This window comes from Antedon bifida, chromosome 3, assembly GCF_963402885.1.
Source record: "Antedon bifida chromosome 3, ecAntBifi1.1, whole genome shotgun sequence".
NCBI lineage: Eukaryota > Metazoa > Echinodermata > Crinoidea > Comatulida > Antedonidae > Antedon > Antedon bifida.
Window position 1 is genome coordinate 28,769,221 of NC_136228.1, and position 16,487 is coordinate 28,785,707.

Consider the following 16,487-nt stretch of genomic DNA (forward strand, 5'->3'; position numbering starts at 1 on the left):
TTAGGCTAGGCCTAGGCTTTTTAGCTTTGTTTGGTCGTTTGCTGTCGTTTGTTGTTGTGAATCAAATGTAGGCATTGACTAGGCCTACCTTTTATTTGATTCAAATGACAGGAATCTATTTAGATGTTATATAAAACAAATAATGAATGTTTTATATTCGTGTAATGGTACAAATAATGACATTTGGTGAAAGATGAAAGGTTATATATCAACTCAACTCATTCACCTCATTATTTGTATCATTACAGTCATAGACATTCATTATTTGTATACTGCGTAGGGCATATCTGATTGGTCGATTGCAGCTGCTATCTTGTTGGTTTCTTCTTCATGAAGTATCACTTTTTGAACTGCGATAACATTGGAGTTTGCAATCTAGACTTCGGCTATAAAATCTTAGATAATGGTAACTACACTTATTTATTAAGTTTTTGTGACGTCACCAATATATCGATTTTCCCGAATATCAACGGGAATGATGAATTGGTATATGCCTATTTGCAACAAAAAATAATGATGATGACTCTAAAATTGTGGACGTTTACATGCCTACAAACAAACAAACACATGATATCTACATACAAAACAAGTAAAATACTTCAATAACGAATGTGTGAATTGAAGAACATACACGAGTGAATGAATACGAGATGTAAAAAAGAAAACGAATACAAGAATGATGGTGAAGATTAAAACAATGATGAAGGCAAATGATCTGTGAATTTAATGATTCGTGCGGTGGTAATTTTCTGAACAACCCTATAAATTTGCATATAAAAAATGCATTACCAATTGTTGATGCTACACAGCCTCGTTTTATTGTTGTTGAATCTGTAAAATGAATTCGTAACGTGACTTAAATTTACAGTACAGTAATTAGGTTCGAACATTAAGATAATGTAAAATCCAGACTGCTTACCATGATTAATCGTGTTTATTGTTGTGTCTGTTGCATCTATGGTTGTGTCCGTTGTTACATCGGTTGTTGTGTCCGTTGTTGCATCTGTAGTTGTTTCCCTTGTTGTGTCCGTTGTTACATCTGCTGTTGTTGTGTCTGTTGTTGTGTCCATTGTTGCTTCTGTTGTTGTGTCCGTTGTTGCATCTGTTGTTGTGTACGTTGTTGCATCTGTAGTTGTGTCCGTTGTTGTGTCTGTTGTTGCATCTATGGTTGTGTCCGTTGTTACAGCGGTTGTTGTGTCCGTTGTTGCATCTGTAGTTGTTTCCCTTGTTGTGTCCGTTGTTACATCTGCTGTTGTTGTGTCTGTTGTTGTGTCCATTGTTGCTTCTGTTGTTGTGTCCGTTGTTGCATCTGTTGTTGTGTACGTTGTTGCATCTGTAGTTGTGTCCGTTGTTGTGTCTGTTGTTGCATCTATGGTTGTGTCCGTTGTTACAGCGGTTGTTGTGTCCGTTGTTACATCTGTAGTTGTGTACGTTGTTGCATCTGTAGTTGTGTCCGTTGTTGTGTCTGTTGCTGTATCTGTTGTTGTGTCTGTTGTTGCATCTGTTGTTGTGTACGTTGTTGCATCTGTTGTTGTGTCCGTTGTTCCATCGGTCGTTATGTATGTTGTTGTGTCCGTTGTTACATCTGTTGTTACATCGGTTGTTGTGTCTGTTGTTGTGTCCATTGTTGTTTCTGTTGTTGTGTACGTTGTTGCATCTGTTGTTGTGTACGTTGTTACATCTGTTGTTGTGTCCGTTGTTGCATCTGTTGTTGTGTACGTTGTTGCATCTGTTGTTGTGTACGTTGTTGCATCTGTAGTTGTGTCCGTTGTTGTGTCTGTTGTTGTGTACGTTGTTGCATCTGTAGTTGTGTCCGTTGTTGCATCTGTTGTTGTGTACGTTGTTGCATCTGTAGTTGTGTCCGTTGTTATGTCTGTTGTTGCATCTGTTGTTGTGTCCGCTGTTGCATCTGTTGTTATTTCCGTTGTTGCATATGTTGTTATGTCCGTTGTTACATCTGTAATTTGTTCTGTTATTGTATCTATTGTTATGTCAGTGGTTACATCTGTTGTTACTACAGTAAAAAGGAATTGTACGTTATGAGAATGATGTTTCAAAAAATCAACGTTTCATTAGGCATATTCTTTAGCATTACTGTTGTTTATACACAATTTCTGATTATCACATGATGTTCATAAACACTCTAAAGGTGTAGGTTTATTTTTTTTTCAATTTATTTTATTTGCTCATCAAAATGGATCTCTAACCTGTAATTGTTGTACACATAAGCTCGAATGTATCCCACAATGGATCTGTTGGATTGAAAAATTGATTTGTTACCATGTTATTCACTTATGCAATGTAATAAACTCGAAATACATATTTTTATGCATTTTCAACACGAGTCGGTGGTTAATTCGCCCTGCTTCTGGACGATTATGATAACGATATTGCAAATTTGGGTTTTGAGTAGGGACAGATTAGATGGTAATAAACATAGCACGGTCGAAAGCTAATTTATAGTAACGACAATTGCCTCACAGGTAATGTAGTTATTGTCGCCAGAAGATGTAGACTTATATATTTTTATCTAAATTTGTGCAAATTCATCTCTTTACGGCCATCTTGTAAGCGGCTACTTCCCAAAAGTGACCCCATCCATAGTACGCGACCATCCTCTTCAGTGACCACCTACCACCTCTCTATAAAGGTACCGTATTTACCTCCTCTCGCAAGCATTTGCACACTTTGCCGCTCGTCTATGTAAATTGGCCTTTATTTTTGTTTGAGTTGTGGCTTAATATTCGTAAAAATAACCGATTTGTGCACATTTTGTGATTAGTTACAATGAATGAGAAATCTAGAACTCTAATATTTGTGATCGTTTTTTTTTATTTACGTAAAATAATATAATGGCTTACCGTCATATATGAACATTCCAAATGGATTAACGAATGTATCACTGAGTGTCTCAATATTGCTCCCCGTTTCTTTATCGGCTCGATAAAGACCGTCATTTCTGCATATCCAATAGACACTATTTGTATAAAGAGTTATATCTCGAGCTGCTCCACATGGTGGAAAATTCACAAGTTGTTGAACATTTGTAAAATTCAGAGCCGCTATCTTTATATCACCTTCCCCTTTGTCGCTCCAATAAACCCTTTCAGCTTTAAAAAAGAAAAATCAGGAATGAATTCATTTTCTTTTAAAGTTGTAACGACGTAAGGGAAGTATTGTGGACCTCTAATTAAAGGACACCTTTAGGACCTAACATAAGTATCTTAATTATTATATTAATTATTTATGATTTCCATTTTTGTAATAATAACGATATGAATGAAAATAATTCTCTCGTGTTGATATGGAGTCGGATTAATTAACTATATTACCTCCCGTTTCGTGGGAAAATGTTTTATTAATAGAGGTGTCCCATGAATAGGGGTGTTCTAAAGAAGGGGACTAATATTAGGCCCATCTGGCAACACCAACGACGAGAATTTGAAATTAACGAAAGATTATAGTCTATTATTTTCGAACTTGCTTGTGAAATAATCCTGATAATAAAAAACTATTATCAGGATTCTATCTAACTATTAATAACAGAACTTGTTTATTTGTCTAATTTGTTTTTCTTTCTCAGTAATAAACTTTTTTGACAAATTCTGACGAAGAACCGGTTGTATGAAAACAACGATCGATTTAGAGGATAGACCGACCGTTGTGTGTTAGGTAAGTTAATTCTTCCCACTACGACGCAACGCAAGGTCGTAATCACAACCCAAGTGAATTGACAAATCACAAGCGACAGTTCGAATAATCCATCGCTTGTTATTGTTTAATTTGCTTGCGTTGCAACTTTCGTCCTTGCTGTGCGTGCTAGTGGGAACCAAGCTTTAATGTCAAACATTCCCAATAGTTTCGTGTTCAAATTGAGCTGATCTCAGTTATCTTTTCCCCTTCTATTAACAAAAAAAAACAACTAAAACCTGTAAAATCGACAGCGATAGCAGAAACCCAGTCTGTCGTGTTGTACTGTATTTCATTGCCCGGTGAAGACAACTGAAAACGGATTACTTTAAATTTTTTTCCATAAAAACACAGGCTGAAAAAAAGTAGAAACATATAAGACAAACGCGGTAAATTTATCATTCTTTTGCCTGAACTTAATGAATGATAACAAAAAAGGTGTAGGCCTAAATTTAAAAGTATTTATTATCGTCCTCATGCTTAACTGGAAATAGAAAATAGGACCATAACCCTCCGCGGCCCCATGGAAGTCGGCAGTGCAGCTCCTACCTAGATCAACAAACCTGGAGACGATCCCATATTCTCTTCGAGTATATGTTTAGTATAATAGGCAAATTGTTGTACAGTATGTATCATATGTGGCGCCTGTATCACCTTACGGTTAGAGCGGCTCTCAGGCGATGTTGCCTAATTTTATTGGATAAGATAAAATAATTCAGTATAATTACTCATGATCCACACTGATGACTAAACCTCTGGTCTGGGACGTTTGTGTTGCAATAGACGCCTTAATTGTTTCACCCCCGGAGCCGTCTAAGTTTGCCTTCAAAAGTGATCCTTCCACAATATTGACATAGTAAATCTTTCGATTAACCGTGTCCAGTGTCATTGAGCGAATTTCTAATTTAAAGAGGGATGTTATAATACTTTAATAAAGTTTAAATACAATTAAAAACAATTCTCCACGTTAGCGTGAATTTTGATGCCGATATCTCTTCGACATGGCTATTATATTACGGGTGATACGAGGCCAAACAAGACGTTTTGTTTGTCCGTCTTGTGCATTGTTGAATGTGTATAGAAGATGTAGAAAACTAACCACACGAGGAAGGTATTATAAAAGAAAAATTATGTGAGGAGGAAGTTTTTAAACTGCCAAGAAGTAATGAAAGAGTGACAGAATGTTTTGGCGAAAAGAAGAACAAATATTCTTAGACATATATACAAAAAAATGAACATAAGGTATACGAGAGAACAATCAATACAGGAACAATCAATACAGGTCTCCCTCCAAGACTCTTTCGTTGCACTGCGATCCCGAACGATCTATCTTTTACCATTAGTTGCCCCCTCCAAAAATTCCCACTAATAAGAACAAAGACCACGGTTTGAGTGGACCCAATTTACCATTTCCCTTTCAAATATCCCTCCAATTATAGACCATTATAGAACTGTTATACTGAATGCATTTGTAGGTAGAACAGTCATTGAAAACCAGACAAATACGCACAAAATGGATAGAAGGGTAGACAAAGCAGCCTGATTACAACTTACATAAACTTTGATAGGATTGATCCTAATTAAAGACCACATAAAACAATTGGACCATTGAAACTCTGGTCCTCAAGTGGTCTTTAATTGGAGGGAGACTTGTATTTTTATATTTATTATACTATTCTCACCGTACTCAGCAGTGACAATTCTTTCTATATTTGTTCCGTTCAGATAGGATCGATATATGCCTTCATCATCCGATACATCCGTCCAATACAGACGGTCGTCTATGGGGTCATACTTGACAGATACACCCCAGCCTGTGCTTATATTACCGATGGGAGAAAATTCAAGATTTGGTAAACACACCTCTTTTGGTATAGTCGCTTTGAAAATGACATCTTCATCGTTATCTGTTATTAGGACAAAGTCCTCTATTTAATTTATTTGAGAAAGAAAAGAAAACATTAAATTCAGAATAATTTATTGTGTGTCTTTTTTACTTAACAATTTTAACACAAATGCTAATAATATGAAAAGGAATAGGGCAACCACGAACAAGCAAAGCTTTAAAACCGTGGCACCCTTTAAAATATAAAACAAATTATTTTAATAGTATGCATGAAAGAATAGAAATTTACTAAAAACAGTTTTTTATAGTACTGCAAGATAGGAGTACCTTAAAGTGAAAATAAAGGAATTTACAATGAAATACTGTGCAAGAAAAAAAAAGAAAGAAACACAAACAAAAAAAATGTTAACAAAAGAAGTCAATGACCTCACTAACTGTTTAGACATTTGCTATAGCGAGAATGTTGACAAACAATTAAAACAAAAAATAAACGACCTAGATAACATTTACTTAATTGAAGCTCAAGGCGCAAAAATTTGATCTAGAGTACAATGGTTTGAACAAGGAGAAAAAAATAGTAAATTATTTTTAGGGCTAGAAAAAAGCAATGCGAATCGTAATCATATAACATCTATTATTAAAAATAATGGTAAACGGATAGTGAAGAAATCCTAATAGAACAAAAAAATTACTACAAAAACCTGTATGCAAACACAAATTGTCCCGAACACAATGCAGATGAGTACTTGAAAAAAGTAAAAGTAAATAAACTTTCTGATGAAAACAGTCTTATGTGTGAAGGACTTCTGACAATTGAAGAATTCACAGCAGCTATTTTCAGCATGCGTTTTTGGGAAGACATTAAATATTGCCTATGCGACGCATTAAATTATTGTTATAACAACAATGAATTAACTAGCACCCAAAGAACGGGAATAATACATTTAATATTTAAAAACGGACAACGAGAAAAACTTGAAAACTGGAGACCAATCACATTACTAATTGTGGACTATAAAATTATGACACACGTTCTCTCATGTAGAATGCAAAAAAGTGATATTCACCATAGTCAATGATGACCAAAAAGGTTATATCAATAAAAGATTTTGAGGTGAAAATGTAAGGCTTGTAGAAGATATTCTATCCTACACAGAAAATAATAATAAAGCTGGTGCTATAATCTTTCTAGACCTTGCGAAAGCCTTTGACTCGCTTGATAGAAATTTTATGTTCAAAGCCCTAAACAAGTTTGGCTTTAGGAAATCATTTATTAATTGGATAAATTTAATATACACTAATACAAAATGTATGGTGACAAATAACGGACACAAGAACCAATCAAGTTTTTAGGAATATACGTAGGCTATGATAAAGATATATGTATTAAAAAAAACGAAAAAGTTATGGAACTACAAAACGTTCTTCAGTTATGGAAAAAAAGAAATCTAACTTTCTTTGGAAGAATAACAATCATCAAAACGCTTGCAATCTCTAAATTGATTTATAACGCAAGCATAATTAACGTACCCTTACATATAATTCCACTTGTTGAAAAAATACTTTATAATTTTCTGTGGAATGGTCAACGTGAAAAAATTAAAAGACTTGTTCTTTTTAAAAAAGCATGCGAAGGTGGCTTGAATATGATAAATTTCAACTCCGTAATAGATTCATTAAAACTAACATGGATAAAAAGATTACTCAGTCCCGATCCAGGAAAATGGAAAAATATTCCGAAATATTTTATGTATCCAATAGAATACACTATAGGTGCTACTCAGCTTAACTTTGAAGATCATATTGACTTGAATAGAATGCCTGATTTTTATGTATCAATGTTAAAATCAGCGGTTAAGTTGAATAATATTGTTAGTGTAGTTCCACAAAATATAGAAGACATTTTAAAACAACCACTTTGGGAAAATAAATATATAATTTCCGCAAGTGGAAAATCTCTTTATTTTAAAATATGGTTACATTCCAAATACAAATCGGTATGTGACATTATCGTTAATAACAGATTTCTAACTTCAGATGAAGTGATACCTATTTTAAGCAATAAACAAAAAGGACTTATCGAATATTTTGCGCTCTTGTATTCAATTCCATGTTTGTGGAAAGAAATCATCTTTAATTCAATAGAAAACAATCAAATTAACCTGCAAGTCAAAGAAACCGTATTTCATAAAAAATTCAAGGCATCTTTTCATTATACCCTTCTTGTTAGCAAGGTTGCTAAAATCCCCAATATACAAGCAAAGTGGGAAGTTGAGTTAGGTAAAAATGAAATAGACTGGGACAAAACATGGTACTGTAAAGTTCACAATATGAAACATTTACCAAAAGTCGCCCAATTTAATAATGGAGAAGATAGGTAGAGAAGATAGATGTAGGTAGTGGACTTTACATATTATTCGGAGGGCCTTTTTTGTAAAACGTGAATTATATTTAAATTAGTTATGCTACCAGTACCCCACACAGTAATGCCATATGTAATGATGAGAAGGATAAGGGATTTATAAATAATGAGAAATATTTCATATGGTTGTATGGATTTTAAGAGATTCATAGCTCCAATAATGGCAGAAATTTTGCTAGTGATTACATTAATATGCTGTAAGAAATTTATTTTTTCATTAAGTATGACTCCTAAAAATGTTGGTCTTTTTAGTATTGATGGTAAGTTTGTTTGCCTTAATCCACAAAGTTAATTTTCTTAATTCATTATTCATAATATCAATAGCTTCGTTTACATTGTTGTGTTGTAAGAAAACACTTGTGTCATCGGCAAACATTATTAGTTGTGTACTGGTACACACTGATGGCATATCATTTACAAACATTAGGAATAATAGCGGACCCAAGATTGATCCTTGAGGGACACCATATTTTATCAACTTTTGTCGGAATTTATACCGTCAATAAAATTGTTCTCGTTCGCTTAGATAACTGCAGAACCATTTATGTATTCTGATCCCAAAATAGGGTAATTTTTTAGTAAGTATGTTGTGGTCTATCGAATCAAAGGCCTTAGATAGGTCGAGAAAGACGTCATAAACAAACTGTTTATTGTCAATTGCCATTGATATTTTCTCAATTGTCTGCAAGAGGGCGTGGTTTGTCGAGTGCCCTTTCTAAATCCGTTTTGTCTGTCGTTAAGGATTTTGTACTTATTTAGGAATGACAATGTTTGTACATGAACACCTTTGACATACAAGATAGTATGGATGTAGGCCTATAATTTCGTATATCGTCTCTAACGCCACTCTTATATAGGCCTACCGGTATAGTTTTTACCAATTTAAGTTTATTTGGAAAGACTCCTGTACTAAGTGATAGATTGACTAAATACGTAACAGGTTTAGTTAATATATCAGCATTTTTATTTATGTATTTTGCCCCGATATCATCATGGCCTGGTGACTTGCTTGTGTTCAGGTCCGATAGGTATGTTTTGACGTCATACTCTGTTAACGGAGTACAGAACATGGAGTTTTGTATGCTATGATTATTCATGTAGTCTATTGGATTTACATGTGGGTAATTTTCATCTGCCTTTTCTGCTATTTCTTTACTAATACTATTAAAATAAGAATGTATGACTTCCGCTTTATCAGTGGGAGTTTCAAATGTTTCAGAACGATATGTCACTTTTGCTGGGATTTTCGATTTTTTATTTCTTCCTAGAATAGCATTTATATCACTCCATGTTTTTTTTATGTCATTTTTTCGTTTTTCGAAGTCCTCTTTATAATAACTTATTTTAACTTATATTTACCGCACTTTAAAAGGTAAATAATACTACTTGCCTAATACATAACATCGCAACCATGGGTAATACATATTGATATTCCAAAAATGTATTGGGGAATGCATTCGCTCCTCTTTGGCACATTGTAGTGTAATCTGTATATAAATTATGGTTAATTCTGACATAGGCGAGCACAATGGAAAAACTTCGGGACAAATCTCTGCCTTGGATACCTACCTGATCTATCTGAGATGTACCGCGAAATGTAAATTTGATAACATTAGTTTTCACTATTACGATATTGTTCCATATTTCTATCTTAGGAAGATATTATAAAGAGTTTTAAAACAAAAATTCTGATTTCATCGGTAGATTTTCAACTCAATTTCAATTGTACGCGGTCAAAGTAATTCCCGGGTTCACGATGAGTTCACGGGTTCACCTTGCAACTACCTGGTTTCAACGTTGGCCGTTAGTGGCTATAGCCATTTTAGTTTTTTGTTTATTTTCGGATCGGACCGCGCGTGTGAAGGTACAGTAGTTAAACAATAATAATTACAAGATCAAATTATACGCCATAAAGCATCGGAATATATTGTGGGGAATAGTATTATAAAATTACATAGAGAGATCTGATGATAAGACATTTTGTTTAAAATCCAGTGAAATCCCAATAGCTTTACTGAGTAAGCTGGTAGGAATAAATGTAGGCTATCTGTGTCCCGTTATGACCGGGAAACATCTGCCCTTGGTGCAAGCCGTCTAAAACGTCTTCCTTCTTGGGCCGAAACTGCTCACTCCGTCGCGGAAGTTAGTTTCAAAAGATGTTTAAATTAAATAATGTATTAATTATTAGGATGGTATTTATTTGAATTAACGCCTCCTCAATAAAACATCACTTTGAATAATAATAATTAGAGGATTTTATTTGATTATAAATGTTACCATATTATTAAAAATAAAAAACATATCCCTCGAATACGCACCTCCCTCAAATGAACTCCGCCTCCCCACCTCCGCCCTATAATGGCCCTACCAAACAATACACAATATACTTTAAAATGTTATTAATCATCTAAGACACTGTGAAACAGAGTAGGTTTAGTTTTACGAATGTCAAACATTTTCAATAATGGTAACCGACAGATAACGTACAAGGAAAACGTCCTTCTAAAACCTTTTTACCCGAGTCATTATCACTCCGAGAACCATCGTCTACACTTATAATAAAAACTTTCCCAGTAGTAACAATTCCGGTCACTTTGATACAATATTTGTATGGAAAAACCATACAAACTGTCTCGTAGAATTGATATTAAAAACTATTTATGCAATGTTAAATTATATGAATACACTTACCTGAAAAACACGTACAAATAAGAATAAAAATAATCAATTTTAATAATGTATGTTTGAACATAGAAAATCGTGAGAGACAAGTAAATGTGTTCATTTTTCTACGTTATTGTCCAGAATGACCAAATCCTGAGATTAAACATTGTTTCTTCATTCTTGCTGTACGCATTGGAGAGCAGCCGCGACATTGGTTCCCGTAGACCTACACTTATTTGCCGATTGATTGAGTCACCTGATCAAAATGTTCAGACGACAAATCAGGAGGCTTCAATGCCCTTTTTTATGTATCAGTTTGCATACTCGTTTTATGTATTGATCAGTATCAATTGTCTCGTAATGGTAACTAACAACATCAATTTGGACGAATATAATCAATCCACTTTTGTTTAATTTGAAGTTAATGATGTTGTATCATTGCAGTTATATGAACGATTCATTATGTTACAGCCCAATGTAATTTACCATTAGCACTTTGTTTTGTTGCAAGAATACTTGGCAAGAATTTGCATTTAAATATAACAACTTAATATGCTCGAACAAAGTTATCACATAATTCGTATTATCTTTGTTTTTTTATAAACAACCCCTATAATCATATGCCTAACTTCTTACTCATTATCAGTCCATCATAATTGTTATTTATTAATTATCACCAATCTTCATCTCTAATATCATCATCATCGTCATGCAAATCGTCATCAAACATATTAAGCTACTATAATCATCCACTTTCAAATCATGTTTACAATCAGGATAAACATCGTCATCATCATCGCCATCATCATTATCATCACAATCATCTTTATCATGTAAATCGAAATCGTCATCAACTGTATTGTCTTCATCTTCAACAACATCATTTTCATTATTTAAACACTCATATTGTGAGAAGTGATTTGCGTGCGTTGTGTATTACACTTTAATTATACACCACTATATTTATTACCAGTATTTTAATTAAGCTCTCTATCGTTTTGTATTACTAAACGAGCACAAACTAAGATGCTATTCAAACGTAGGACACGTTATCAAAAAGCACACACTAGCAGTTAAAACTGGCATAAGTGTTTAGATAATTTGATACGAAGTGCAAGTTTTTATACTGCTTATTGGAAACAACACGATTGTAATTGTATAGTGGTCAAATTATTGATTTAAACTGCATCCAACCGGATATTTCATGGAGAGTAGAATGTGTAAGAAATTAACATTGTATATATGTAAACACCGTAGACTCATTATTAATATTTCTGTGACTCTTGTAGCGGTCACTTTTGAAGGTTTAAGAAAACGTTACCGTTGAAGCGTAAATCATTAGAAACCACGCGCTAATGTACCTGTTAGTGAGAGGTATTTTTGGCAAATTGTTATGTTCAGATCTAAGTTAAGCTAATTAAGATTTAAGTGCTTATTAGAATTTCATTACGGTATCTAATTATAGTGCAAGCTATTGATATAATTATGATTAACTTTTGAATAACTAATGCGTAAATACTGGTTATTTGTGATTGTGGTGACGTCGATCGTGCAAATCTAGAAAATGATGGTCAGTTGAGGTATTCGTGTTGGTGACCTATTATTAATGCGCATGCGTGTTAGAGTAAGCTATCCTTATTCATAGCAAACCAGTTGACAAACTTAAAACACCGGCACAGTGCATACTACTATGATGGAAACATTAATTGAGTTGAATTTTGGCACACATGGCGTGTCATACCTGTACTTGAGCAAGTTACGGACAATCGAAGCATCGTAAGAGAATACAAGACGTAAAAAGAATAATTATAGATACAAGTCTATATTGGTTTGTGTAAACGATCTTTATGTTTTCCAGTATTAGTAATAAGTGAAATTAAATACAAGCCCATTTTGATGACAGAGATATTTTCAATCTAATAAAACACAAGGAGCGTTCGTTTGAACAATTTCTTTCTTAAAATTATGAAAACATTATTAATAATTCGAGTAACTGATATTTTATTCGAATACTGCATAATATCTATTCAATGGAGGCCATTACAGCACCGGTCGATAACATCACTATGCTCATCTCTTGTCGTTTGAAGTGTATGCCTGTAAATATATAACATAGAATATTAAACGTATAGTTGATTGGTCATAACTGATGAGAGACAATCAGACTCCACTTTTACCTCGCGTGAAGGCGGATCAGAGGAAACCCCATTTACGTATTAAGGCCCTGTTCAGACCCATGGCGTTAGACCGTTTTAGCGTACGACGCTAAAAGAATGTGTGTCTGAACAGTTGGGGATTAGCGTACAACGTGTCGTACAACGGTTGTAGCGTTGTAGTGGAAAACGGTTGATATAATAATAATAGTACCGTTTTAGCGCACGACGCTACTGTAAGTCAACGTTGTATCCAATCAGAACGTTTCCTGTTATGACGCGAAACAAGGTTTCTAGACTACAAATACAACTGTTACAAAGGCTACAAACTACTATCAACTGATTACCATTATAGTTTCTAACAAATGACATAAATAAATGCACCTTGTATTTAAACATGGACTACGATCCCGTCCGCTTTTAGGCCTAGCTAGAGCCAGTCACGCATTTCATTCAAGCTAAAAAATAGCGTGGGACATCAAGTCACTCATTCATATACAACGCAGACTAGACTGGACAAGTTTAATGCTGAAAACCCCCTAACTCCTAAACAATTCAGTAAACAAACAAGGGGAGCTGTGTATTTTTTATTAGCAAGTTAAGGGTTATTTTCAACCGACTGGACTGGATAGACAATCACAATCAATTTTTTCTTCATCATTAGGCCTAGGAGGCCTGCTTTATTTTCGTAACACAAGAACCTACCTGGGGAAAATGTTTTTTACTACAAAATAAAAACAATAGAAACAGAAATTTGGCTTTACTCTATTTTTCTTAAATAAATGCTGAGGTATGTTTTATTTACGGCAAATTTTGTCATAATTGTAGGGCTGAGATCTAGGCCTATATACAGTGGAAATAATGATGAAAACACGTGGGTAAGAGCACATGAATATGCAACTAGAAACAACCTGAATGACGCACTTCCGTTGTAAGTATAATCGTACGCTATGGGTCTGAACACCTCATTTTTTTCTCTGCGGTTTGTAATGTGACCTTGCTAGTAACGTTGTACGCTAAAACGGTCTAACGCCATGGGTCTGAACATAGCCTCTATATATTTTCCTGTTGTTTACACTCAACGCTTATTTCACAAAATTACATTTAAGATAATTAAATTGATCTAAAACTATGTTGACATATTAAATATTCATTGTAAAATGTATCTGTAAATCACGTTATGTGATATATACGAACATTTTAAGCGCCTCTATTTGTCTTAATTGACTGAATGATAGTCAATAAAACTGCAACTATAACGCACTCAAACCCCTTATGGATATAATAAGATATTCCTATATTAAGTTTTCATTTTCCATGTTCAAGTTTAGTAAAACTTAAACTACATTTTCTGTTTATCTTCATGGTAAGCGTAAGTTACACTATTAAAAAATGCCGCTGGACTGAAACCATCTCGGCCAAATGTTGCCTAAATGCATAAATATACCCAATACTCTATTAGTTCGGACAGTAGAATTTGTAAACATCAGATGATGTAAAATCGTGTAAGTGTATGTCTGAACACAGCCTTAGAAACAAATCGCAATCTTCTTGAGGGATATTTTGTCGCAGCTGTTGTGCGCCAACCTCGTTAACGTTTTTGAATTGTGTTTTGGCGAGACAAAGGCAGCACATTCCAGCCGTGCACTTGTACACTTGAAAGCCAGCGTTATTTTTCTTTTTATGTAAACATTCACGTGAGCAATTAAAGATGCTTCTTGTTGATCGGTCTTCTAACACTTGGTCTGCTTTTGTTTTTTCTTCAATAGACAGGCACTGACCACGAGGCATGGACTTGACCTTTCGAAAAGAAGGCAACTTGGTTGAGCAAACAGATTTTTCTAGAATAAGGCAAAGATGGAAAATGTAAGTTGTTTTAATTATGATCTAATTACTACTACTATCAAGTTAGACATAGTGAAAAAACCTGACTTACGGACATTTATTCCGTTTATCAAACGAGAACCACTCACACATCAAGCAACGTTTAAGCTTATATTATATTTGTACAGTAATTAATTTTTTGTCTTTTGATATCTGAACAAGATATCACAAATTTCCCTCAATCGATATTGTAAGATTAGATATGTTGCCTTTCTGTGCATAGCATTGTTAGATTATCGACGAAGCATTTGCATACAAATGTTAGTTTTTGTTGTTGATGATTATGTTATTATTGTGTTTCCACTATACAATACAAACATTCGTGCTACCCAATTCACCACAAAGGCGAGTATCTGAGATTCCCTTAATGAAAGGCAAGTTTAACAACTAGAGATACTATGTTCAATTTAACATTAACACAGTCAGATACATTTTTTGACTTTTGGAGAAAGGGATTTCGAAAATGGAAAAATGATTATGCTGCGTATAAGCTGACGCACTCGATTCCCAGGAACAATTTCGCCTAATGTAAGACAGGTATAACTAGAGATACTATGTTCAATAGAACATTAACCCAGTCAGACGAATTGTTTGACTGTTGGAAAAAGGGATTTTAAAAATGAAAAAGGCGATTTGAAAAATGGAAAAGGGTATTTGAAAAATGGAAACTTGATTACGCACGCGTATAACCTGACGCCTAATAAAAGACGGGTTTAACTAGATATAATGTTCAACAGTCAGATGAATTTTTTCTTAAACATTTCTTCTTTCTTATTTAGTTTCGCCCCCTAGGTTTTCCCCTGATAATTTCACATTTGGCGTTTTATACATTGCTATGGAGGCCTATGTATAAAGTTGGTCAGTCACAATCCCTTATATAACACAACATGAGTGTATTTTGCAGGCATTTATGGCCACTATTAGGAAGAAACTTAATGCCGACGAGGTATGCTAAGTCGTAGCCAGCAAAGTCTATTTTTGGAAGATATTTTGCAGTAAAATACCAAATATTCAACCAAAAAAAATTAATAATTTGGGTAAGTTAAGTATAAGTCATATTATTAGACCAAATTGATGATATTGTTCAATGGCGATGTTGACGATGATGCTTCAATGGAATCAATATAAAAAAAGTATTCACACACCTGATAATCTTCGACGTTGAGCATGACTGGAAATGTTACCAGGCCTAATGTTAGTATCTCTACCGGTTGGTGTGACTGTCAATGATGCATCGACTGACGTAGTCGTTTTTGGTGTTGTTGTTAAGCCGTCCGAAGTAGCCACTTTTGATGTTGCCAATGTGTCGAACATCGAAACAGTCGTTTTCGTTGGCGTTTTAATTGTGCCAACCGAAGTTGTCAAGCCGTCCGAAGTAGTCGCTTTTAATGTTGTCAGGGTGTCGACCAAAGTAGTTGTTTTCGACATTGTCAGGGTGTCGACCAAAGTAGTTGTTTTCGACATTGTCGGGGTGTCGACCGAAGTAGTTGTTTTCGACGTTGTCGGGGTGTCTACCGAAGTAGTTGTTTTCGACGTTGTCAGGGTGTCGAACATAGTAGTTGTTTTCGACGTTGTCGAGGTGTCGACCGAAGTAGTTGTTTTCGACATTGTCAGGGTGTTGATTAAAGTAGATGTTTTCGACGTTGTCGGGGTGTCGATCAAAGTAGTTGTTTTCGACGTTGTCATGGTGTCGACCGAAGTAGTTGTTTTTGACGTTGCCAGGGTGTCGACTGAAGTAGTTGTTTTCGACGTTGTCGGAGTGTCGACCGATGTAGTTGTTTTCGACGTTATTATTACGTCATCGAATGAGTCTTGGCTTATTATCACA

General features: G+C 34.6%; 2 protein-coding genes across 2 annotated transcripts in view; one reads left to right on the plus strand and one right to left on the minus strand.

The window, feature by feature from the left end:
• Positions 1-736: 736 nt before the first annotated feature.
• The window catches only part of LOC144836908 (melatonin receptor type 1B-B-like), a 304,056-nt gene continuing 288,305 nt past the window's right edge, over positions 737-16,487 (minus strand). The window contains exon 3 of the transcript XR_013611408.1: positions 737-749. The gene's annotated coding sequence lies outside the window, so the exon portion shown is untranslated. The remainder of the gene's footprint in view (positions 750-16,487) is intronic.
• LOC144836932 (DNA repair protein SWI5 homolog) overlaps positions 14,422-16,487 on the plus strand; it is a 42,514-nt gene continuing 40,448 nt past the window's right edge. The window contains exon 1 of the mRNA XM_078691877.1: positions 14,422-14,641. Coding sequence (XP_078548003.1) covers positions 14,565-14,641 — 77 coding nt within the window. The 5' untranslated portion in view covers positions 14,422-14,564. The remainder of the gene's footprint in view (positions 14,642-16,487) is intronic.